The sequence below is a fragment of the Hippocampus bargibanti genome, linkage group LG01 (genome assembly GCF_051943395.1).
Source record: "Hippocampus bargibanti isolate YZ-2025 linkage group LG01, ASM5194339v1, whole genome shotgun sequence".
Lineage (NCBI taxonomy): Eukaryota > Metazoa > Chordata > Actinopteri > Syngnathiformes > Syngnathidae > Hippocampus > Hippocampus bargibanti.
The window spans coordinates 24765196-24792634 of record NC_142734.1 but is presented as its reverse complement, the minus strand read 5'-3'; the positions used below and the strand labels follow the sequence as shown (position 1 = coordinate 24792634).

The following is a 27439-nucleotide window of genomic DNA, read 5'->3' as shown; positions in this document are numbered from 1 at the left end:
TATTAACGTGTAAGAGAATAAATACGAACCAACATCTAGGAAAATGTTTGTTCGGCCGTCATCTGTACTTCGTTGAATGTGTCGGGCGTTTCGGTCCTCATCGGAAGAGCTTCGTCAGCAAACTAAAGTTGTGCTGGTAACCCTGGCCCAATGGAAAAAAATGTCTACTCCAGTGCCAGGGTTTTTGTCATTGTCACTTGAATTCCAGGACCCACAGAATATGGAGTTTTAGGACTATATCAACATTGAATGCAGCGTAAGAAACCTTAGACTCTCTTCTTTCATCGTAAAAAAAGAGTTAATTCCTAAATGATATGGGCTGACTAGCGCTTCATCGACACCCCAACCAGAAAAACCAAAACCCGAACAAATTCGGGAATGGACCTGTACGTTATATTTCCAATTCCTGAATCAATTTGTGACTGGTAGTGAATAAGTTAATATGAGTGATCTGATGAAAACATTAGCAAAGTTGATTTTCGCAGGCTGACTGATCGCAGCATGACACGTCACAATGGTGCAATATAATTTTCTAGACCACACAAAAAAAAAGCATTACATGGTGTGCAACATTGACAAATTCTCTTTAATATTTGTGCGATACGCTTCAAAATACAGTATTTTTTTATTTCTGAGGTAGACCATTACAGTTCAAGAACATGATCAATTCCAAAAATCAGCAACATCAACAAAAGACATGAAATAAATACTTTCATGTACAATATGCCGCAAAAAAATCAAGAGGTAGAAATTGTTACACAAATTATACAAGAACAACTTTACAAACAATTCTTGCTAGGAGTCTCGGTTCATATTTCACCATGAATCCCAAATGTGACTTAGTTATCGCAACTATTCAGGCTGGTCCCTGTGATTGGTGTGATGCGTTGGCCTGTCGGAAACATCAATCAGTCATTTCAGGGAAGTCAAAAGGCCCAAGGGTGCAGGGGAGAAGATATACAAAATTGTAGGTTAACCCTCTGTTCATGAAAGAAAATATTAGATGATATATCTATTTGCGATTGGCTGCCGAGCTAACTATCTAGCTATTTATTGGATCGATCGGTGACTAATGGCCAATAGACAGCCAAAAATGTTGGTTTGTGTCTAAATAAGCCTTGAAACTACACAAAAATATACCTGATTTTATGTATAATAAATGTGTTATTGTATTGTAATTAAAGGAATAAACTGTACTATATAATAAAGTCATTTTATTGACCTTTGTGATGGTCATTGATGTAGTTGCCTCTTGATGAAATCCGAGTGAAGTTGCTGTGCTTTCTCGACCATAATATCGTCACTCACACTGTCCCCTGTTAGCTGATTTTCGTTAATCTAAATCAACAGAAGTTTTTCAACCTCTTCTATTGCCTGAGGCCATTGCTTAGACAACACAGAAACAACCTTAGCCGCATGTAGCGATGGTCGACTTAGCGTCCTGGTACTGGGACGCTAACTCACACAAACGCACACCTCTGTGTTTTTTGATGATCTCCTTCTTCTGCTCGGCCGTCATTTTCTTTTTTTGTCTTATTCGTCTTAATACTAGCCTGTGGTGGGTTCTTTTTCGGTCCCATAATAGAAAAAGTACCCCACTCGATAACAAACCACGTCTGCACTCGAAGGGGGTGAAGGAAACTAGCCCGCCAGTCACCGTGGAGGCGTGTGGTTTTGGTTCGTCCGCCGAAAAGTAGTTTGTATGCCAAGATTATATTCTTGCAAATTTAATGTTCGTAAGGTGAAGAGTTCGTGAGCTAAAGCGTAAGTAAGCAGAGGTATCACTGTATACAGAAAACAAATGCATTTATGGCATCAAATATCCTTTGAAATACCTGAATTACATTCAATGTGATGCTTTGTACCATCTTCAAGTTTCTCTCCTGAGGATAAAAGCCCAGCTGCGGTGCCTTTTAAGAGGCTTTCTCCTCAACACAGAGACGCCTCAAGATGACATACATTCTTTATTTCTTAGTTTGAGGTAAAGACAATCTTCCTGAGCATTTCAAACAAGACCACATAAAAACCGAAAGATGCGGGTGTGCATTTGGGACCACAGCAGTTAAAGAGGGATGTGCTCACCATGCGTTGCAATAAATGGGAGTCCAGTCAAAAGAAACCCCGTTTTTTGATCTACGCGTCAATGTCGAGATTACGTCAACGCTACAGACATGTGACATACTTTTGATTGGGCGGAGTAACTGTTGAGTATTTGGCGGGTAGCTAACTAGCGTTGGGACTTGAGCTATGCGGTTTGATTCAAAGAATCCAACATTTGGCTTGTGGTGTTTTTGGTCAAAGAATGTTGTTGATCCCAAAGCAAAGAACTCTTGATGGTGTGCCATGTCAGTCAACAGCCAATAAATAGGATCCTAAGCGAAGCAGACGAACGTGACCATTTTCCAAAGCCTGATTATCCATTAGCTTGGACCACTTCACCAAGCAACAAATCATTGATTTTGTCCTGGAGTCAGGCTAAACAGGATTTCTGAGGCGTAGTTGTCAGATTTTCAAAGCTACGCCACTCATCAAGGTCAGTTCACATTTCTTTTGTTTGGGAGAGAACAAAGGAAACCACGTGGATCTTCATAGCCGACCAAAGCCTGTAAAGTCGGCTTTCTCACACGTCGGGTTTTGGCTGGCTCTTTTGGCTGCACATGTTTTGCAATCAGAAAACAAACAAGAACCAAACATTCAAACAGTGGCTTGTAGTACAGTGTCTGACTGACTGATCAGTGGCTATACATCTTTCTCCACTCGATACAAGTGTCTGGCTCTTGTGTGGTGCTGTGTGGGCGCACCTTGCAGAAGGCATTCTCAAAGTCTGTGAACGCCGGGGCTTTGCCATGCATTGTTCCAGTGGGGACCGATGCAGAGGAGATAACCCGTTGACTCAGTTGCAGCAGTTCCCACACGGAGTAGCCTTCGGTACGCTGCAACACCACGCTCATCTCTCGCTCGCTCAGACTATAACCCTGAGGTGAAAGAGCTTGTAACAGCACTTCCCTGCGCATGCACGCATCTGGCAGACCAACGTGGTAGCGCTTAGCGAAGCTAAGATGAAGCGCATCTTCCAGTAGATCCGGTCTGCCGGTGGTGCACACGACAATCATCAAACCCGTGTTCATCCGTGCCTTCTCCATGAAGCTTTTCAGTGTCTGTCTCAGGCTCTCCTCCTCCATGGTTTCCACTTGGCTAAGCAACACTACCGATGGCTGCCGTGCACCCGCCACCTGCAACACAGACCCCAGAATGTGTTTCGCCTCGGACTTCCCTTTTAAAGCCAACAAGGACCCGCTCAGTCGGTAGAGGGAAGCTCCAATTTGTGAAGCCAAAGAATGGGTCAAGGTGGTTTTACCCCCGCCGCGGGGACCGAACAGCAGGATGCTTCTTGGTGGCTGCATCACTTGACTGGGCCTCATCACAGGCCACAGCAGATCCTCTTCCAAAGCGGCCTTGACATGGTTTAGGCCAGCTATCTCGTTCCAGCTTAAAGCTGGGCTGCAGTCCAAAATCTTCTCGTCAATAAGGTCCAACACATGGGAGTCTGGATTCTTCAAAGTGTCAATTGTTGGACCACACAATGCGCTTTTGTGGACCTTCGAGCATTGTTCCTCCTGCTGCTGTGTCAAGGCCTGCTCCTCCATGGAGTTATCTCCTGTCATTCCAATAGGAGGGCTGTACTCTCCGACGGGCCTATATTGAGAAGTTACCTGGGGCTGCGAGGAAGACTTGCTGGTCTGAAACTCTTGTGGCTCTGTGCTGCTTACTGTCTTGCCGAAACTGTTTCTGTGACACTCTGCTTTGTCGCCGACATTGTATGGTGAGGTTCCTCCACCTTTGTGTGAGTCATAGCTGTATTTTTTGTAACAAGTGCTGTCCCCAACTTCATTCCCTTCTACAGCCATCTGAAATGATTTTCTTTTCAATGGCCCACCAGACTCTGATGCACCAAGGTGGGAGTTTAGGTAACTGTAGCTACCCCAAACAACCGCAGGCCTGGGTGTAACATGTGTTGGTGCTGGCAGACTTGAAGGCAAGTATGATGCAGATGGATCGTTATAGCTGAGGGCAAGGCTATTCTGGGCAGGATATGTGCTGTGGGGATCGCTGTAGACAGGCGAGCTATAACTAGAGGTGGATTGAAGTTTATGAAGAGAGGCAGGAGGAAGTGTCGCACCTGGTTGGGTACGGTATCCACCTGAGAGATAGGAGCCGTTGTAGCTGGAGGGGAAGTCATTTGAGCCGCTGCAGAGCTGCTGCCGCTGTAATCGGAGTCTGAGAAGTTGCTGTTCATCACCGAAACACTGGTAATTCCAGCAGGACCTGCGCTTGTGACCACAGCTTTGGAAGTGGAGAGGTTTTCATGGCCTCCAAGAGAGTAGGAACCATCGGAGCTGTGCGTCAGTGGCCAGGGCTCTAGTTCAGTCTTCTGGCCACTGATGCCCCCAAAGGTACCTGGCTCTGGGTAGATGCTCGCAACAGGGGGTCGATCATACGCTGAATTCATTCCGCTAGAATACTTCTCGGCGTAGCGCTTCAACAAATTGGAAGCCGTGAGGGCGGAGATGTCGTCGTTTGCCCAAGAGTAATTGTAGGAACCTCGATCACGGCCGGAGTAGAACTCCGACTTGTGTGCCGGAGAGGAGGTGGTGGAGGAGACATCCAGGTGTTGCTCAGGCCACTGGCTGAGGGTCTGGGCATGCTCTGGGTTCCAGTGCATCTTTAATATGCCTGTGACAAAAAGAAAGCAGTTCTCATTGTGTTCAACAATGTCTTCCTTCCAAAGTGACTATCTGGACCATTAACAAACACACTTTGTTGCCTTTTGATTAGAGAAACATTCATTCATTCGTTCATTCGTTCATTTGTCCATTCGTTTGTTCCAAGGTGTTCATCCAAGAAAAAATTCAATCGCATTCTTACCACTTTTTCAAGTATTTTGTAAATGAAAGTGAGTTTGGAAATGGGCCTGAAATCTTGATCAAGACCAGGTTTCTTGATCAAGGGTTGGACCACGGCATGTTTAAAATGTTGAGGAACGATACCACAAGAGAGTTCAATAGAATAGTAACAAAAAACTACAAAAATCAGAATTGAGCTGATAAATTTGATTCATGTGTACTTACTTCCCGTATATTTCATATGTTTAATAAACTATAAACAAACCAGTCAAAGAGGCCAGACTGAGATGGTTTGGACATATCCAGATGGGAGAGGATGATTATAACGTGGAGGATGCTGAGCCTTGAACTGCCAGGCAGGAGACAGAGAGGAAGACCTTACAGGGGGTTTATGAATGTTGTCAAAGAAGACATTAGAGGGACAATTCATATTAGAGGCTTTGGAGGGAATGTCAGAGGCCAGACTGAGATGGTTTGGACATGTCCAGAGGAGAGAGAGTGACTATATCAAGAGAAGGATGCTGAGCCTTGAACTGCCAGGTAGGAGACCGAAAGGAAGGCCTGGAGGAGCTTTATGGATGTTGTCAAAGAGGACATGAAGGTAGCTGATGTAAGAGAAATGATGCACAAAACCGGGTTAGATGGAGGACACTGGTTCGCTTTGGCAACCCCTGAAGGGAAAAGCCCAAAGGAAAAGAAGAATAAACTATAAACAAACCTAGACTCCGAATTGTTCTCTCTGTGAAAATGTGTTTTCCTAAAAATACACTGTGATTGACTGCCAAAATATCCATAGTATAACCCTCCAAAGTTTGCCTGAAATGAGCCTGCACTGCTGATTTGTTTTGGCCTTTCGGAGCACCACGGCCCTCTGCTGTCCTAGCAGACTCTGCTAGCTTTAATCGGGGAAGGAGAGGGTGCTGCAGCGAGAAAGATGGGAGTGTCATGGGGTATGGGTGAAAGCAGATTTGCAGGCTCCTTGTGTGCTATGCAATTTTCCCAGCATACGGTATGTTGGAGCACCGATAAATTCCCTCGACTGTTTCATGGATACCGCCAGCATCTCGGCCTCCCGGCTGTGGTGATCTGTGGTGGGGCCTCTCTCCACTCTGCGTCCTCTTTACCGGCCACCAATATACAGTGATACCTCAGCTTCCGAACACTTAACTCACAAACCTTTCGCCTTAAATTTCGCCTTAAATTCGAGCGACTATAGTCTTGGTTGATGAACTAGTTTTTGGCGGATGAACCAAACCACACAGCGCCATGGTGGCTGGCGGACTAGTTTTCGTCGCCCCCTTTCTTTGAGTGCGGATGAGGTTTGTTATCGACTGTAGTACTTTTGCTATTATGGGACCGAAAAAGACCCCACCACAGGCCAGTTTTAACCCGAAGAAGACATTCAAGGAAATTACGATCGAGCAGAAGAAGGAGATCATCGAAAAACAGGACCGAGCTGTGCGTTTGCGTGACTTAGCATCCCAGTACCATTACGCTAAGTCGACCATTGCTACCATCCTTAAGAACAAGGAAGCTATTAAGGGTGTTTCTGTGTTGTCTAAGCAATGGTCCCAGGCAATAGAAGAGGTAAAAGATATTTTGTTGATTTGGATTGACGAAAAGCAGCTAGCAGGGGACAGTGTGAGTAAGGGTATTATTGCCAAGAAAGCATGGCAACTGTACTCGAATATCATCAAGAGGCAACAACATCAACGAGCACCATAAAGGTCAATAAAACGACTTTATTATATAGTACAGTTTATTTCTTTCATTACAATACATATATATAATACAATACATATATATAAAATAAGGTCTATTTTGTGTAGTTAAAAGGCTTATTTCATAGAAAATTATGTTTTATGGCGACCTGGGAACGGATTATTCTCATTTAAATGGTTTCCTATGGAAAATAAATGTTTCGCAGACGAACCTTTCGCCTTACGCACACTTTCTGGGAACCAATTAAGTTTGTGAGGTGAGGTATCACGGTACTGCGTGTACACAAAAGCTGCACAGACACTTGGGCCAGCTGGACAGAGGGAGGGTGGGGTGTTGGAGAGTGCTTGTGGATAGTGGTGTCGACAGAGAGAGCAAAAGACAGATTGGGGGTGGGGCGCTGGGGGGTGGGGGTGAGGGCTAGAATTCCAGCATAGAGCGCTATTCATCAACACAGTCTGCTATGGAACATTGGAAAAGTGGAATGTGTGTTCTTTTAGCAGGAGAAACAAGCTTGTGCTTCAAAACAAGCACAATCAAAATGCTATTTCCACAATCTAACTGCAAACGTTGTGTGTGACATCCCTTTTCAAACCTTACCACAAAATAAAGACTCGTGCAATCTCATGCCGTGGTGCTACCTTGACATTCCTCAAATAACTTGGCATATTGAACTGTCACCAATCAGCCTGAGGATGAGACACACACAGAAAGAAAGAAAGAGAGAGAAAGAGAGAAAGAGACACAGACAGAGAGAGACAGACAGAGGGACACACACACAAGGAGAGTCAGAGAGAGAAGAGAGAGAGAAAAAGAGAGAGAGACAGATAGAGAGAGGGAGAAAGAGAGAAAGTGAGAAAGTGAGAGACAGAGAGACAGAGATTGAGAGAGACAGAGACAGAGACAGAGACAGAGAGAGACATAGCTTGAGAGAGACAGACAGAGAGTGGGAGACAGAGAGAGAGAGAGAGAGAGAGAGAGAGAGTGAGACAGACAGAGACACAGAGAGAGGAGGAGACAGAGAGAGAGAGAGAGACAGAGAGAGAGACAACCAGACAGAGAGAGGGAGACAGAGAGAGAGAGACAGACTGAGAGAGGGAGACAGAGAGCGTAAAAGACAGAGATTGAAAGAGAGACAGAGACAAAGATTGAGATAGACACAGAGAGAGAGACAAACACAGAGAGAGAGACAGAGAGAAGCACAGAGAGAGAGACAGAGAGAGACAGACAGAGAGAGAGATAGAGACATTGAGAGCGGGAGACAGAGAGAGAGAGCAAGAGAGAGAGAGACAGCCAGACAGACAGAGATTGAGACAGAGAGACAAGCACAGAGAGAGCGACTGAAAGAGAGCGAGAGAGTGAGAGAGAGAGAGAGAGAGAGAGAGAGAGAGAGAGAGAGAGAGAGAAGAGAGGGGGAGACACAGAGAAGAGGCAGACAGAGAGAGAGAGAGAGAGAGAGAGAGAGAGACAGAGAGAGAGAGAGAGAGAGAGACATAGATTGAGACAGACAGACAGACAGAGAGACAAGCACAGAGAGAGAGACAGAAAGAGAGAGAGAGAGAGAGAGAGAGAGAGAGACAGAGAGAGAGAGAGAGACATAGATTGAGACAGACAGACAGACAGACAGACAGAGAGACAAGCACAGAGAGAGAGACAGAAAGAGAGAGAGAGAGAGAGAGAGAGAGAGAGAGAGAGAGAGAGAGAGAGAGAGAGAGAGAGAGAGAGAGAGAGAGAGAGAGAGAGAGAGAGAGAGAGAGAGAGAGAGAGAGAGAGACAGAGATTGAGAGAGAGACAGAGAGAGCGAAAAGCACAAAGAGAGAGAGACAGAGAGAGGGACAGACACAGAGAGAGACAAGCACAGAGAGAGAGACAAATACAGAGAGAGAGACAAGCACAAAGAGAGAGAGAGTGACAGAGAGAGAACAAAGTAGATCACTAAAAATGTGGCGCGCCGCAATGGCTGGTCTTCCTGCTTTTCCTGATGCTTCATTATTCATGGCCGTCTGTGCTTGTGGAGTCAGGCTCCTTAATGGCGCCTAAATCAAATCTCTCAATCTGCAGCCGGAGGTTCCACTCACTGGTCACCTTCGGCCTCCTCCTTCCTCCTTTTCCAAAGCTCTGTACGTGTGTTTCCCAATGACGCAAGTTATTTATTCAGTCAAACAAGACAAGGCCACCAGATGGCTGCGGGATTAGCACCTTCATATTCAAATCCACTGCCGCAAATTCCCAGACTAGTTCAAGTCCTTCCCTTAAAGGACAACCGACGCCTCCGGACAAGTTGTATCCATAATTTGTAAAATCGCTTCAAATGACTTCTACTGAGCGTATTTTACAAAGATTCCACCGCATATAGCTATATTTTACATTTTAAGACTCACACTGAATATTCAGGAAGTCTTGTTTTTGAGTTAGTGGCGATTCCTTCACGTCACGGAAGGAACGCCCCTGACCGAGAAAGGACACACAATGCATTTTGCGGTACTTTGGTCTGAAAAATTCGTGTTGATCCGTTTTGATGGCATGATTAGAAGGAAAACACATAAATAACGCGATGGTGAATCGTGTGTTGCACCGAGCCAGAGAGAAAATGGCCAGGAGACCAATCAGTCCATTTCCACGGGGCTTTGTCGCCATCTTTTGCATTTTCTGGGACACTACATTGCGGTCATTGACGGCTCGAATTGATATGGGAGGACTCCTTTAATCGATTGCAAACATGTATGCTTTCCTCTTCAGAACTATTTGAATCTTATTCATAACTGAATGAGTAACAAGAAAGCATCTTCTCCGAATCTGAAGCCATTGATTTGATTCTCGAGTAAGACAAAATGTCTTGGCGTGACACTACAAGGGGGCGGACCTTCTGAAAATGTTTTTAGACACTTAAATCATTTTTTTTTGTGTTTTGCATTTGACTAAAAATATCCTCCTGCGAGTTTTGGGTATTTTAGATGCTATCAAACGTTTTTCTGAACAAAAACGTGTTCTCTGCGATCCTTTAAAGGACAACCGACACCATTTTTTTGTTTCCGAACTGACATCAGAAAAACGTTTGATATCATCTAAACAACCCAAAACACCAGGCTGATATTTTTAGTTAAATGCCAAACAGCAATAAAAATGACTTAGTGTCCCAAAACTGCCACAAATGAGCTTGACACTGGGGAGAGTCAGAACGTCCCCCCCTCCTTGTTCCTGACGTCACGTCAGGATACTCCTTCACAGATTGCCTTGCTCCAGAATCAAAATAATGGCTTCAGAGAGTTCAAATTCGGACAAGATGCTTTCTTGTTACTCATCCAGTTATGAATATGATTCAAATATTTCTGAAGAGGAAAGCATAAATGTTTATAATCGATTAAAGAAGTCCTTCCATATCAATTCAAGCCGTCTGCAAGCGATGAAACCGGTGAAGATCTGGACTTCAATGTAGCAGCCCAGAAAAAGCACAAGATTCCGCACAAGCTGCGTTTCGTCCAGTGTATAAAGCCGCTTAACAGAGCCATAAAGCCGCCTCGGATTGGTTAAAATCCGTGGTAGAAGACAGAGGGGTGGGTTTTACGCACACACACAAAGGAGATCGCCACACGAACATCAGATGTTGAGACGAGAGAGAAAGCTCAGACAGCGCTACAGAGTCGCAAATGACATGGTAGAAAGTGGGTGTTTGTCCGATCGGTTTGCTCCACTAATATGGCGATTGCTCTCTTTCACCAGGTGAGCTCACAGTTAGCATGCAGTGTGACTAAATGGGTAAACATGAATCAACCTTCCGCTATCCAAGCGCCGAATCGCTTACTCTGGTTAGCTTCATCGTTCGCCTCCGCTGGTGCTCGACTGCTCTGCTCCGTTGGAAATGGCTGGTTTGTCGGCTGGGAGTTTATGTAAATTTACACCTTCTTTATGCGTGTTACTGCAATTGACTGCCACACACCATTGTGTTATTTATGTAGTTTTCCTTCTAATTTCGCCGTCAACACGGTGTTTTCAGGCGGAAAAAAGTACCCAAAATGCATTGTGTGTCGCTTTCTCGGTCAGGGGTGTACCAAATGTGATGTCACTTCCGGCATCGACATCAACTCGAAAACAAGACTTCATGAATATTCAGCGTGACTTTTAAAAAGTAAAATACAGTAAAGTCTCGTTATATCGATATTCAAGGGAGTCCAAAAAATATCGATATAACCGGGACTATCGATATATCCGACCCTGTTTGCATGTAATTTTCTCAGTGCGTGCATAGAAATAGTATCGATATAACCGGGACTATCGATATATCCGATATCGATATAACGAGACTTTACTGTATAGCTATATGCGATGGAATCTTTGTCAAATGCGCACAGTAGAAATCATTTGAAGTGATTTTACAAATTACGGATGCAATTTGTTTAGAGGTGTCGGTTCAACACCCGCTGTGGCCAAGACTCATTAGAACCGGCCAAGACTCATTAGAACCGCTTTTCACACTCATCAAGGCTGAGCCCCCCATGGAGCAACCACGTTGGTGCACTACATCGTTGGTGGACTCAAATGTTGGTGTCTGTGTGACCGCTTGATGTGCTGCCTCAATCATCGGGCCTGCGTGTGACAGAAATGGATGAGAGTGCAGGGGAGCTCATAAAACCGGTAGCAAGGAGTGAGGAGACGTGGAGGGAAGGTGAGAGGATTGGAGGGGAAAGTTGACAACAGTCTATGTCCTCTCCAAGCGGCCTTTCATGGACTCATTGGGGCAAGCGTACTGCTGTCTTGTCCATCGTCAGGGTAAAGTGATACCTCGGTTTACGAACCCCTTGGCTTACAAACTTTTCGGTTTACGAACGTTAAATTTATGAAAATTTTACCTTGGCATACAAACTATTTTTCAGGATACACACAGAGCGCCACAAAGGGTGATGTGTCGTTCGGGAACGAGCCTGTTCTCCTATCAAGAAAATGGCAGCTCACTTGTTTTTGTCCTGTGTTCCCCGCCCTCAGCCTTCGGTTAAAGCCTCGTGATTGGTCAAAAATGCAGCAGTGAGGTGGAGGGGGCGGGGGTTACAGAAAGAGAGAGAGTGAGGCCGTTCTCCATAAAAGAAAATGGCAGCCAACTTTTTTTGTCCTTTATTCCCCACCCCCAGTCTTTGGTTAAAGCCACGTGATTGGTCAAGAACGTAGCAGTGAGAGGGGGGGGGGGTAAAAATTAAATAGATAGGCAGACGACAGAGAGTGAGATAATGTATAGAAAACAGTGAAATTTGGACTCGTTTCAGCTTTGATAAAGGCAGAGTGTAGACTGCAAGGTTAAAATATCCCATCAATCAGGCTCCACAAATAACCCGCACAAGCCATCTGTACACTTGATGTAAAAAGCTATCAACCCAGCTAAACAGAACACAATTGATGAGGAACTAGGTAAAATTATCGCCGAGAAAGCACCTAAAAGGGATCATTCCTCAAGATGGTGAAAGAAGAAGTCTACGTTCCTCATCAAGTGTTTAATGCTGATTAAACCGGCCACTCCCTTCCATCAAGCCATCAACGACTATCACAAAGGTAAATAAAACGACTTTATTAGACAGTACAGTTTATTTCTTTAATTACAATACCATAGTACATTTATTATACATAAAAAATGTATATTTTGTGTAGTTTTAAGGCGTAGAAAATTAGAAAGTAGAAAATTATGTTTGTTGGGGACCTGGGAACGGATTACTCTAATTTTAATGGTTTCCTATGGGAAATACATTTTTGGGATACACACTTTTCACCTTACACACTATGTCTGGGAACCAATTAAGTTCCTAAGCCAAGGTATAACTGTATTGACATTGCAGAATGAACTTCTTTCACAATCAATCCACGAGAACGAGTCACGCCCCCTTTCCTTCACCGAACAGTGTGCGAGACAGCAGACCACAACCAACTAGGAAACTGTTCCATTCATTCACTCCCAGACGATGTGCAAAAAAGTGTCCACTCCAGTGCCAGGGTTTTTGTCATTGTCAATCGAATTCCAGGACCCACAGAATATTGAGTTTGAGGACGACATCAACATTCAATGCAGCGTTAGAAATCTTAACCAGGGGTCCCAAACTCGCGGCCCGCAGGCCAACTGCGGCCCCCGAAAGAATACTTTGCGGCCCGCCTTGACATGAAAGATTAATGTTAGTGCGGCCTGTATGATTGATATGAATGAAACTTGTGTGAGGAGCTGAACAAACCATGGAACAAACCACCATTTTTGAGCTACAGAGGGAATTTAATCACAGATTTGCAGACTTCAAGACGCACAAAGCCACATTTCAAATTTTTGCCAACCCATTCTCTTTTGATGTGCAAGATGCCCCTCCTGTGTTCCAAATGGAGCTCTGTGACCTACAGTGCCACTCTGCACTCAAAGCCAAGTTCAGGGATGTGAATGGAGAAGCAGACAAGCTTGGGCAATGTTTGAGAGAGTTAACCCCCAGCTTCCCTGAACTTTCCCGAATGTTCAAGCGGACCATGTATCTTTTTGGGAGCACATACTTATGTGAGAAGCTCTTCTCCACCTTGAACTTCAATCAGTCCAAGTACAGGTCCAGACTTACTGATGAGCATCTTCAAGCCCTACTCAGAGTCTCCACTGCCTCCTCCCTCAAGCCAAATGTGGCTCGGCTTTGTGAAAACAAGCGCTGCCAGGTCTCTAGCAGCAAGAAGTAGGCAAGAGAAGCCATGTTTAGGACAGTTCATGTTCAATATTTTATTTATGTTCAGAAAGTTAAAGGTTAAAGAACTGTGAATAGACATTTGAAACTTTATTAAAATAATTAGTTTCCTGTGTTTTTTTTTCAGTCGTCTGTATCTGCCTTATGATCATTATAATTATTTTATTTATTTATTCCTGGTTAATTTATTTTTTATTAATGTTACCATTTATTCATTTAATTCATTTTTTTGTGTGTTAAAAATAAAGATTTTGAGAACATTGCAATGTTTTATCTGTGCTTTTCTTGTGAAAATCCTGCGGCGGCCCAGCTTCACTCAGACTCTGCGTCCAGCGGCCCCCGGGTAAATTGAGTTTGAAACCGCTGCCTTAGACGTTCCTCTTTAATCAGAAAACCAGAGTTAATTCCTAAATGATATGGATGTGGAGTTATATAGGTTTGAAATGAGGGTGGCTGTCTAAAATACAATGCATTACATACATAGTGGTTTATATCACGCTTAAACAATAACAACACGGCTAGTCATACTATGATTGGCTAGTAACTAGCCAATCATCGAAAATTCTGACTTTGCCAACGCCTTCCAGCAGGCCTTGGGTTGCCAACTCGAACTCTCATTGGTTAGAGCAACAATTAGATCGACGCATTTGATACAACAGGGCCTGCAGAACTGATTGTGAAGGCGTCCAGGTCGATTTCTGACCCTTGTCACAAATGATGGCTGAAATTTGATTGGTTAAAAAGTACAAAAACACACATCTGGAAGCAGCGCAACGTCACTAACCAAACTATGATTGGTTAGTGACTAGTCAATCATTGTTTGCGAAAACTGCTCCGATCACAAGCCGCTAGTAATAAGAGCATATTGGCCAGAACTAGCACACTGTATAGGTGGGGACCTGGATAAACAAGCACTTTTGTCAACCTACAATGGCTGAATGAGGAGAATAAATTAATTTTGTTGCAGATTTACTGTTCAAACCATTTTCAACACAGACTTTTCAAGAAATAGTGGACACGTTAAAGAACGGTCGGTCAGTTATTTCCTGGCTAATGGTAGCCTCGAGTAGACATGTAGTAAATCACACCAGACTTTTTTCAGTCTGGATTGACTCAGACGTAGCACTACGGAAGGCCCGCTACTGCATTTAACAAACCTAATGATGAATAATAATGATGAATGATGAAAACCTAATAATGAAACGGGCAACAATATCATTGCAAAACTGAACCAGACTGAAAGCCAATCCCAAAAACTTCAGCACCCTGCTGAAGTTTTTGGGATTGGCTTTCAGTCAACATTTGAACTCCTTCTGCTGACCAGTGAGCTCAGCTGGCTGCCAGGAAATTCATCAAAAGCTTGAAGATGTTTACATTTAAACTTCCCACTGCATGCGTGAGGGTCTCACCGTCCCAAGGGAGACAGATGTTCATCCGTGGACTGCCCGAATGTCTGTGCGGGCATTGTGGCGGCCATTGTGGCGGCCATCGGACAATCGCCCGGGCCCAGAGACAAAGGCTGAAGGATCCTATTGTCCGAGGCCTTTCTAATTATGGAAATCTTATTAATCTATTCAGCATTGGTCCACAGAGAGCTTTTGTGCGAGCCTGGGATTTATCCAGGGAGCAACGTGAGCTGCATTCTTTTGTTGGCTTTGCGTGATGAAGACACAACTCAGCCTTTTGGAGAGCGTGCGCTTCAAATGGGAGCCATGATGGAACGAAGAGGAAAGGAAAAGAAGAAGTAGAAAAACAAAATACAGGAGCTGCTGTAAAGGCAGCCACTCTCGCGGCGCCATCTTGAAGGCAAAAGTATCAAATAGGTTCAAATGGAGTATATAATGAACAATATGTGCCTTCTGCCCATCTCACCACGATGGAGTGCAGAGCTTTCAGCCGCTCTGCTCCCAAACTCTGGAAGTCACTTCCACCCGACATCCGTAATATTGACCCCCTTCCTACTTTCAGGTCCCACCTCAAATTTTATTATTTATCATTTTATTTGTGGTTTTATTGTTCTGTATATTGTTTTTTCTATTGTAATGTGTCCTTGAGTGTTCCGAAAGGTGCTTGGAAATTAAATGTATTACTATTATTATAATATAAACATAAGCTTTCTATTTACTATCTTGCTGGCTAGCTAGCTAGCCAGCTAGCTCTCTATTTGCTATCTGGCTGGGTAGCTATATAGCTAGCTTTCTATTTGCTAGCTAGCTATCTGTCTAGCTAGCTATTAGCTATCAATTAGCTAGCTAGCTAGCTTTCAATCTGTTTGAGTTACTTCCGGGTTGAGTGAATGCTGGCGCATGTGGCTGCCGTTGCTCACCCACAGAAAAACTAAGCCTGTGACTGTAGAGAGTGACATTGACAGTTTTTAAAAGGCGGTTAGAAATGAAATGTATTATTATTATTATTATTATTATTATTATTATTATTATTATTATTATTATTATTATTATTATTATTAAAGAACATCCATCTTCTGCCTGTCACTGTTTGCTAGGTGGTGATGGCGGGTGCGGATCCCAAAAAGCCAGCAGGAGTGAGTAGGAGGTTGTTTAACAAATTGTATTAAAATAAACGTCAGCAGGAACAAAATGTAAAACATCAAAATCATCTGAACAGAAAAAAGTACAAAAGTATCAAAAGAAAATCAAGTGTAAAAGTCCGCCAAGGTAAAACAAACACATGCACAGCATACAATGCATGCAATTGCAGACAAAGCATGCAACAAACAAACAGCAAACAATGAACCGAAACCGGATGGTCGTGCCGAGTGTCCTTTTAAGTGTCAGTGATTAAAACGACCAGCACCTGCGAGGCTGCAGGCAGGGCCGACGTCGCTACCCGTTGGTCGCCAACCAGATCATGACAGTACACCCCCCCCCCCTTCAAGGGGCTGCTTCCAGAAGTCCCAACAGTCTCCCAAAAGGTCCACTCGCCAGGGAACAATGGTGGAAACGGCAACCGCTGCCTCTCCAGCATACGACGGGCGGCAGCCTGATGGGAACGGGACTCGGGCTGGGGTGGACGAAGACGCGACACGGATTGTCGTGGGCGTGAGTGTGATCCTTCTTGCACGTTCACGCGACGGCGCATGGCTCAGAGTGGACGTCAAACAGCCAGGCGCAGAATGGCACCCCGTACGGCCGTATGGGACCAGGTCTCGGCCGGACGCCGACGTGGGCGTGAACTGCCCGGCACCGGAGAAACGTGACCAGTCCTGAGCCGCTCCGGGATCCAGCGGTGAGTGGGGTCTCGGACTGACGTTGACGCGGACGTTGCACGGCTCGTCGTGGATGAGACTCAATTCGTCATGCACGACGACAGCGTGGCTGGACGTGGGCGTGCACTGCCAGACACCCAGTGTTACCCTGGACGGCCACCTGGAAGGAGGTCTCGGCCGGACGTTTACGTGGATGTTACGGCTCGTCGAGTGACGCAATTCAAACTCGACGAGGCGTGGGCTAACGTGGACGTAGCATTGCCAGGCACAGGGTGGAAATGAGACGAGTCCGTTGTACCTGCGGGATCCGATGGTTGGTCGGTTCATTCTGTCACGGTTTGCAAGGTGGTGATGGCGGGTGCGGATCCCAAAAAGCAGGCAGGAGTGAGTAGGAGGTTGTTTGACAAATTGTATTAAAATAAAGGTCTGCAGGAACAAAATGTAAAACATCAAAATGATCTGAACTGAAAAAAGTACAAAGTATCAAAAGAAAATCAAGTGTAAAAGTCCGCCAAGGTTAAACAAACACATGCACAGCATACAATGCATGCAATTGCAGACAAAGCATGCAACAAACAAACAGCAAACAATGAACCGACACCAGATGGTCGTGCCGGGTGTCCTTTTAAGTGTCAGTGATTAAAACGACCAGCACCTGCGAGGCTGCAGGCTGGGCTGACGTCGCTACCCGTTGGTCGCCAAATTGATCAGGACGACCAGCACCTGTGCAGGTGCAGGCGGGGCCGACAGCGCCCCCCGTTGGTCCCCAACCAGATCATGACACTGCCGCTTATCAGAATCAGAATCAGAAAACCTTTATTCATCCCACAATGGGGAAATTTGCAGTCCACAGCAGCAATTTGAAATCCGAGGTCGGGTCGCAGGGGAAGCAGCATCAGTAGGGAAACCCAGACTTCTCTCTCCTCAGCCACTTCTTCCAGATTCTTCCAACTCGTCCTGGCGGATCTCGAGGCGTTCCCAGGTCAGCTGGGCGACAGTCTCTCCAGCGTGTTCTGGGTAGTACCCGAGGTCTTCTGCCAGTGGGGCATGCCCGGAACACCTCACCAGGGAGGCATCCAGGAGGCATCCTAATCAGATGCCTGAGCCACCTCAGCTCGCTCCTCATCTCGCTCCATGTGAAGGAGAAGCGTCTCTACTCTGAGCCCCTTCTGGATGACAGATCTTCTCATCTTATCTCGAAGGGTACGTCCGGACACTCTACTGCACAGGTGTCAAAGTCAAGATCAAATCCAGCCAGCCACATCTTTTTTGTCGGCCCGCGAAAGCAAATCAAACTCCATGAATCTTGCTAAAATCCTCAGCAAAATGTTTTTGAATGGGAGGAATGTCGGTGCCATTTGACCTTCATCGCTGGACAGCTCTGGGGCGATTGTGCTTTTTTTGCGCCTGTTATGGGCAGCATTATAACTGTGGAACTGTCGCGGCTTGGAATTGAAGCGGATTTATGTGGGACAGGAGATATGAGACAATCTCTTTTGGTAAATGGATGCTACAGCTTCATGTTTGCTTTCAACATTTAGCATATAGTAGACGTGCACATTCCACCATGACGTCCCATATCTTCGTTTTCTTTTCCTTTCGGCTTTTCCCTTCAGGGGTCGCCACAGCGAATCAATGTCCTCCATCTACCCCAGTTTTGTGCATCATCTTCTCTCACACCAGCGACCTTCATGTCCTCTTTGACCACATCGATAAACCTCCTCTTCGGTCTTCCTCTTGGTCTCCTGCCTGGCAGTTCAAGATTCAGCATCCTTCTCCCGATATATTCGTTCTCTCTCCTCTGGACATGTCCAAACCATCTCAGTCTGGCCTCTCTGACTTTCTCTCCAAAGCCTCTAATATGAGTTGTCCCTCTAATGTACTCATTCCCGATCCTATCCAACCTGGTCACTCCCAAAGAAAACCTCAACATCTTCAGCTCTGCTACCTCCAGCTCTGCTTCCTGGCTTTTCTTTAGTGGCACTGTCTCTAGTTCAAACATCATGGCTGGTCGCACCACTGTTTTATACACTTTTCCTTTCATCCTAACTGAAAGCCTTCTATCACACATTACACCTGACATTTTTCTCCAGCCGCTCCAGCCTACCTGGACACGCTTCTTCACCTCTTTTCCACACTCTCCATTGCTCTGGACAGTTGACCCCAAGTACTTAAAATCATCCACCTTCTTTATCTCTTCTCCCTGTAGCATCACTCTTTCACTTGGATCCCTCTCATTCACACACATATATTCCATCTTGCTGCGACTGATCTTCATTCCTCTCCTTTCCAGGGCATATCTCCACATCTCTAGTTTCTGCGCCACCTGTTCCCTGTTCTCACCACAGATCACAACGTCATCTGCATACATCATGGTCCAAGGAGATTCTTGTCTCACATCGTCTCTCAGGCTGTCCATCACCATAGCAAATAAGAAGGGGCTCAGAGCTGACCCCTAGTGGAGTCCCACCTCCACATTGAATTGAAACCATATCCACTGCTGAAAAGGATGCTTTGATCCTCTCCTCTTTCATCTAGAACTACTTCATGTCACAAAGAGGGTACAGCCAGTGCTGAAGAATGAATGACCCTGTCTTTGTGTTGTCATTATTTCATCTGTGTAAGTGTTCAGTCATAAAGGAGTGGTCCATCGATGAGGTTTCTTGAGTCGTCATCTGTACTTCTTTGAAGGTGTCGGACGTTTCGCTTCTTATTCAAGAGGCTTTGTCAGCAAACTAAAATTTGCTAGTAGTTTTGGCCCTATATACAGTATATCCTTACTGTCCAGACGTGGCGGCGCCAGTCTCTGCTATGATTGGTCCCTACTCTCAGGTTGGGGGCAGCAGCGGACTATTCCCTGGGGCTACACTGATTACTTTATTGTCCTGAATTATTATTATTATTATTATTATTATAACAATACGTCACAAGCTGCAATAGCTATTACTACCACTCCTTCTGCTACTACTCCTACTCCTACTACTACTACTACTACTACTACTACTACTACTACTACTACTACTACTACTACTACTACTACTACTACTACTACTACTACTACTACTACTACTACTAATAATAATAATAATAATAATAATAATAATAATAATAATAATAATAATAATAATAATACATCACAAGCTGCATTTGCAGATTGCTGAGCACTAACAACTGGTGATGCAGATCATGCACCACCATTGTTTTTTTGTGAATAATAATAATAATAATAATAATAATAATAATAATAATAATAATAATAATAATAATAATAAAAAATATCACAAGCTGCAACAGCAGATTGCTGAGCACTAACAACTGGTGGGTGTTGGTCAATCCTCTGGCCATGTTTTTTTCTTCCCCACACGCGGGCAGCATTTTCGTTTTGTCCATGTTAGCGCTTTGTTACAGCTGCTGTTGTTCAAGCGCTACATAAACCCATATGTGTGTATTGCATTGTATTTTGGACAACCGCCCCCATTTCAAGCTCAGATAACTTCAGAACCAGATCATTGAGGAATAAACTCTTTTTTTCCATGTTAGCGCTTTGTTCCAGCTTCAGCTGTTGTTAAAGCACGATATAAACCAATAATATAAGTATTGCAGGTTATTTTGGACAGCCGCCCCATTTCAAGCTCATATCTCCAGAACTGTATCATTTAGGAATTAACTCTTTTTTCTGATGAAAGAAGAGAGTCTAAGGTTTCGTATGCTGTTTTGAATGTTTGAATGTAGTCCTAAAAGTCAATATTCTGTGGGTCCTGCAATGTGAGTGGCAATGACAAAAACCCTGGAGTGGACACATTTTTGCACTTCATCTGCTAGTCAATGAGTTATGCATAAAATCTCAAGGAAGTGAACCATACAATGCAATGTAACAATATACACCAGAAAAAAGACTTTTGTTCAAATCCTCTCCAATTTAAAATGTCGCCTCCTGTAAAAAAATGTGTTGTGATGTGTGTGTGTATTTGGGGCAGGGATGCAGCCAAACTGCTTAATGGCTTTCACTTCAAGATGGCGCCGCGAGAGTGGCTGCCTTTACAGCAGCTCCTGTATTTTGTTTTTCTACTTCTTCCTTTCCTTTCCTCTTCCTTCCATCACTTTGTTTGTTTTTTATTCTTTTGACTTCACGATGGCGCCGCAAGATTGGCTGCCTTTCCACTAGCTTCTGTATTTTGTTTCTCGATTTCTTCCTTTCCTTTCCTCTTGTTGTTCTGTATTAGCTATCTATTTGCTATCGAGCTGGCTAGCTATCTATCCAGCTAGCTATCTATTAGATCGCTAGCTAGCTTTCTAGCTATGTGTTTGTTATCTATTTGCTATCTATTTGCTATCTAGCTTGCGAGCTATCTATCTAGATGGCTATCTATTAGCTCGCTAGCTAGCTTTCTATCTACAGTAAAGTCTCGTTATATCGATATCGGATATATCAATAGTCTCGGTTATATCGATACTATTTCTATGAACACACGGAGAAAATTACATGCAAACAGGGTCGGATATATCGATAGTCCTGGTTATATCGATATTTTTTCGGACTCCCTTGAATATCGATATAACGAGACTTTACTGTATATGAGTTACTTCCGGGTTGAGTTAACGCTGGCGCGTGTGGCTGCCGCGGCTCATCCAGAGAAAAACTTTATCCTGTGACTGTAAAGTGACCTTGAGCGTTTTGAAAGGCGCTTAGAAATCAAAGGTATTATTATTATTATTATTATTATTATTATTATTATTATTATTTGCTGAACATTAATTCATCAACACACCTGTTTAGAATTGTAAATGGCGGTGCAGTAAAAAGGGAATGAAAAAAAATCAAAACTTCCCATCTGTAAACAGACTGGATTGACATCCCTCTCTCCAAAATGACAAAGCCTGCCGAATAATTGCTGGACGCATGACTTGATGCTTGCAATTTTAGAAACAACCTCCCCCCCACCCACCCGCGCCTGCTGACACACGTCTGCATGCGGCAGCAGCCTGTCCGCTAATACCCCCCACCCCCTTACCCTAACCACCGCTTTAAAGAAAAACAAGGTCCTTATTCTGTGTGACTGCAGGAAGGCTCTGGGTCATTGTATCCACAAATAAATCAAACAGCAGCTGTCCTTAAACCCTGCAATGTCCAATCTTTCCTTCCATCTGTCTCACTCGCCATATCCGCTGCCTGCTGAACATGTCCTGTTTATCCCATTTCATAAACGCCACACCAAAATTGTTTCTTGTTGATATAAACAAATGCGGTTTGTTCCTCTGACCGACGCAAAACAAACATTTAAAGGACAACCGACGTCTCCGAACAAGTTGTGTCCATAATTTGTAAAATGGCTTCAAATGACTTATACTGAGCGTATTTTACAAAGATTTCACCGCATATAGCTATATTTCACGTTTTAAGACTCGCGCTGAATATTGTGGAAGTCTTGTTTTTGAGTTGATAACGAGTTTGTACGTTACGTGACTGAAGGAATGCCCCTGACCGAAAAAAAGGACACATTGTAGCAGTCCTTCCATCACGTCAATGCATTTTGCTGTACTTTGGTCTGAAAACGTCATGTAGGACGACAAAGAGGCAGAAGAGGGCGTCAAAACGGGCTGATTAATTACTTACACGGCTTTGTCGCCATGTTCTGCCCTTTTTAGGTGCGACATTTCCCACCCCTGATGCCTCAAAATGACACAGAATAAATTCTTTAATCGATTGAAAACATGTGTGATTTCTTCTTCAGAACTATTTTAATCATATTCATAACTGGATGAGTAACAAGAAAGCATATTCTCCAAATCTGAAGCCATTGTTTTGATTCTCGAGCAAGGCAAGATGTCTTGCCATGACACCACGAACATGGGGGCGGGACCTTCTGAAACTGGTCACTTCCGGTTTCAAATTGAAGTATTTTTATTGGTGTTTTGCATTTGACTAAAAATATCATACTGCGTGTTTTGGGTATTTTAGATGCTATAAAAAGTTTTCCTGATGTCAGTTAGGAAACAAAAAAGTCACGTCGGTTGTCCTTTAATAATAATAATAATAATATATTTCATTTATAAGCGCCTGTCAAAATTCTCAAGGTCAAGTAACAGTCACATGATAAGTTTTTCTGTCGGTGAGCAGCGGCACCCACAAAGAAGTAACTCAAATAGATACAAAGCTTGCTAGCTAGCTAATGGATAGCAAAAAATAGATAATAGATAGCCAGATGGTCAACAGCTAGCCAGCGAGACAGCTTACAGCCAGTCAGCTAGAAAGCTAATAGCTACCCAGCTAGCAAATAAATAGCTAGTAGTAAGCCAGATAGCCAACAGCTAGCCAGCTAGACAGCTTACATCCAGTCAGCTATACAGCTAATAGCTAATGGATAGCTAATAAATAGCTAATAACACAATGATCCAAGGGGCATTTTTTCTCAGGCACGGTCATTTACGAATTCGCCATGAAAATGTATATAGAACTGCCGTGGCTTGGAATTAATGCGGAAGTGTGGGACAGGAGATGTGAGACAATCTCTTTTGGTCAATGGATGCTACAGCTTGGTGTTTGCTTTCAACATTTATCTTATAGCAGACGTGAACATTCCACCATGATGTCCCTGATCCACTGGTGAAAAGGACGCTTTGATCCTCTCCAATCTAGAACAAAGAGGGTACAGAAAGTACTTAAGAATGAATGACTGTCTGTGTCTTTGTGTTCTTATATTAGATTAGATTAAATGAGCCATTACTTGTCTCACAGTGGAGAAATTGACATTTCACAGCAGCAAAAACAAAACACAGGAGCTGCTGTAAAGGCAGCCACTCTCGCGCCGCCATCTTGAAGTAAAAAACAAACAAAATAACAAATAATGTGACACAACACAAAAGACACAGTCATTCAATCGTAAACACTTCCTTCAACCTCTTTGTTTTATGAAGCAGTTTTAGATGAAAGAGGAGAGGATCAACATGTCCTTTTCACCAGTGGACCCGAGACGTCATTGTGGAATGTCTCGCATCTCCTGTAATCATGTAAATCCGCTTCAATTCCACATGTGCATTGGAGTTCTCTAGCTTGTAGTGTCTTATCTTGGAATTGAAGTGGATTGACATGGGCCGGTAGTTGTGAGACAGTCTCTTTTGGTCAATGGATGCTACATCTTCCTGTTTGCTTTCAACATTTAGCTTCTAGCAGACGGGGACATTCCACCATGACGTCCCTGATCCACTGGTGAAAAGGACGCTTTGATCCTCTCCATCTAGAACTGCTTCATGTAACAAACAGGGGACAGAAAGAATTTAAGAGTGAATGACTATCTGTGTCTTTGTGTTCTCAGATTAGATTAGATTAGATTAGATTAGATTATCTTTTACTTGTCCCACAGTGGATACATTGACATTTCACAGCAGCAAAACTAACTACAGGAGCTGCTGTAAAGGCAGCCACTCTCACGGCGCCAAGTCAAAAGCAAACAAAATAACAAATAATGTGACACAACGTAGTAGTTGTTATTTTGTTATTTTATTGATTGACTCAAGGAAGTGAACCATACAATGCAATGTAACAATATACACCAGAAAAAAGACTTTTGTTCAAATCCTCTCCAATTTAAAATGTCGCCTCCTGTAAAAAAAATGTGTTGTGATGTGTGTGTGTACTTGGGGCAGGGATGCAGCCAAATTGCTTGATGGCTTTCACTTCAAGATGGCGCCGCGAGAGTGGCTGCCTTTACAGCAGCTCCTGTATTTTGTTTTTCTACTTCTTCCTTTCCTTTCCTCTTACTTCCATCACTTTGGTGCTGTGAAATGTCCATTTCTCCACTGCGAGATAAGGGAAATCCAATCCAAATCCAATCCAAAACTGCTGCCTGGGGGATTCAGTAAAGTGTCGCCTTTCAAATGAGCCTTCGCAAGAGCAGGGGTCTCCTTAATGAGCCGATTAAAGCGGGAGCAGAGGGCGCCCCAACTCGCAGGGTCTCGGCGACCTAAGATCTTATTTTTCTCAGTACGCACGCGCATGTGTGCACATCCACACAGATGCTGGGCTAATTAGAGCCTATTCACAAGCCACACTAATATGTTTACTCAAAGGGGCCCCGGGGGTCCCGCCACCAAACACTCCCGCCGCACAGATCCACAATGCTGATGCCCGCCAGCGTGACCATACATCGGCTGCTTCTGTCTTCCGTGCAAGCCGCTGCGAGAATCAAGACAAGAGCACAGAACCCTCCGCACCATGCCCACCACCTTTTCCAGCTACGCCCTTCATGCAGGCGCGCCTGAATACTGAATTGTATTCTGTATTTGACATTTGTACACGGCAGTCATCAAAATCAGAAACATCTTTATTGCCAAGTGTGTAGAACACACAAGGAATGTGTCTCTGGTCGAACACGCTGCACTAGTATAATCATAAGAAAAATTGTGGCACTAGACAGTTCTATTATATATGGTGACTGTTTAGAGAGTTAATGGCTTGGGCGAAGAAGCTGCTGGATTTGGTGCGCATGGATCAGTAGCGCCTGCCTGAGGGGAGTCGCTGGAAACGGGGGTGGCTCTTGTAGGTTCAGTAGCTCTTGTTTTGATTCTTGCAGTGTGAGAGTGGCTAGGGAGGTGCAAATGATTTTTTCTGCCGTCCTAACTGTCCGTTGAAGTCGGATTTTGTCTATTTTTGTGGCGGCCCCGAACAAAACGGTTGGAAAGGATCACTTGTATTTTTCAGGAATTGAAAATATGACGTAGTAGCACCTTTCCCAAATTCGAATTTTGTTTTTTCATTTTTGGGTGCCCAAAAAGCCCTGGCCAACCAATCGGTTTGTCCTGTGCCCTGTCCTCTCAAAAGAAAATACATGGCTCCAGCAGAAGTGGCCCTCGAGCAACAAGAGTGAGAGAACTCCTTTCATTTCAACTCATTTCAAAGTTTGTTTGAAGTACAGATTACAAATTTTTTGGGCCCAAATCCCTCCAGGAGTATCGATGCCCCCTGGAATCTCTCTCGGGTTACTTCTCAGCGTCTGACTGAAGCATCCACTCCACAGCGTCAAGTCCTTTGACTGTAGACCACAATTGGTTTGGATTAGCCTTTACTAGTCTCGCAGTGGATTATTGAACTATCTTGCAGGCAAGCAAGCTAGTTCTCTTTCTATTCAGCTAGCTGGCTAGTCCCTTACATCCCAGTTGTCAAAGTCAAGGCCCAGGGGCCGAATCTCGCCCGCCAAATCATTTTATTCGGCCCGTGAAAGCAAATCAAGCCTGTCAAGGGCCATGATGCTTGCTAAAGTCCTTGTCAAATTCTATGCTCATCTATCGAGCTTGCTTGCTTGCTAGCTAGCAAGCTAGCTAGTGAGAAAATTATCTAGCGAGCAAGGTAACTAGTGATCAAGCAAACTAGCGAGCACCAAGCTAGCTCTTCTTCTATTCAGCTAGCTGGCTAGTCCCTTGCATCAACGATGTCAAAGTTAAGGCCCGGTGGCCGGATCTGGCCCGCCACATCATTTTATTCGGCCCGCAATGGCAAATCAAGCCTGTCAAGGACCAACATCATTTTAGATGTTATAAAATGTTTTGCTGATGTCAGTTAGGAAACAAAAAAGTGACGTCGGTTGTCCATTAAAGTTAGGAAACAAAAAAGTGACGTCAGTTGTCCTTTAACGGACAACCGACATCATTTTTTTGTTTCCTAACAGACATCAGAAAAACTTAGAGCATCTAAAATAGCCAAAACATGCAGGCTGATATTTTTAGTCAAATGCAAAACACCAATAAAAATGACTTAAAGTGTCCAAAATCTGCAAAAAATTGAGCTGCGTATTGGGCATTTTCAGAAAGTCCCGCCCCCAGTTCGTGACGTCACACCAAGACGCCTTGCCTTGCTCAAAAATCAAAACGATGGGATCAGATTTGGAGAATATGCTTTCTTGTTACACATCCAGTTATAAATATGATTCAAATAGTTCTGAAGAGGAAAGTATAAATGTTTGCAATCGATTAAAGAAGGTCTTCCGGGTCATTTTGAGGGATAAAGACTGATGTGTAGCGTCACAGAAAATGCAGAACATGGTTCCAGAGCTCTGTTGGAAATGGGTTCATTTTTTAGCTTGGAATTTTTGGCAGCGAATATCAAAGAGTTGTCTCGATGGAACATACAACGATTCACCATTGCGTTATTTATGTGTTTTCCTTCTAATTTCGCCATCAACACGGATCAACATGTAGTTTTCAGACCAAACAAAGTACCGCAAAATGCATTGAGGTGAGGTATGTCCTTTCTCAGTCAGGGGCGTTCCTTCAGTGACGTGACATGAGTACTTGTCACCAAGTCAAAAATAAGACTTCCGGAATATTCAGTGCGAGTCTTGAAACGTAAAATATGGCTATATGCGGTGGGATTTTTGTAAAATACTCTCAGTAGAAGTCATTTGAAGCGATTTTACAAATTATGGACACAACTTGTCCGGAGACGTCGGTTGTCATTTAAGAACAAGGAAGCTATTTTCTATGACTCTGTGGTGGCATCAGCCATCCACTATGGCATTGTCTGCTGGTCAGGCAGCATCACCACCCGGGACAGAAAAAGACTGGAGCGCCTTGTCAAGCGGGCCAGTTCCGTCGTGGGCTGCTCGCTGGACTATCTGGAGGAGGTGGGCAACAGACGGACGCTAGCTAAACTAAAAGCTATGATGGACAGCCCCTCCCACCCCCTCCTGCCCACCCTGACAGCACTGGGTAGCTCCTTTAGCCAGAGACTATTACACCCGCACTGCAAGAAGGAGAGGTACCGCCGCTCATTCCTACCGACTGCTGTCACGCTTCACAATTCTCAAGATCACATGTGAAAAAAGAAAAAAAAAGTGGACACTTGTAAATATGGGTTGTTGCAATATATCAAAATGCATTTCTTGATTCTGTACTATGTAGTTTTTTTC

The 27439-nt window shown here is 44.1% G+C and overlaps 1 protein-coding gene across 1 annotated transcript in view; it reads right to left on the bottom strand.

The window, feature by feature from the left end:
- Positions 1-572: 572 nt before the first annotated feature.
- The window catches only part of LOC148903550 (fidgetin-like protein 2), a 40170-nt gene continuing 13303 nt past the window's right edge, over positions 573-27439 (bottom strand). The window contains 2 exon segments of the mRNA XM_089004933.1: positions 573-4255; positions 4258-4734. Coding sequence (XP_088861059.1) covers positions 2733-4255; positions 4258-4734 — 2000 coding nt within the window. The 3' untranslated portion in view covers positions 573-2732.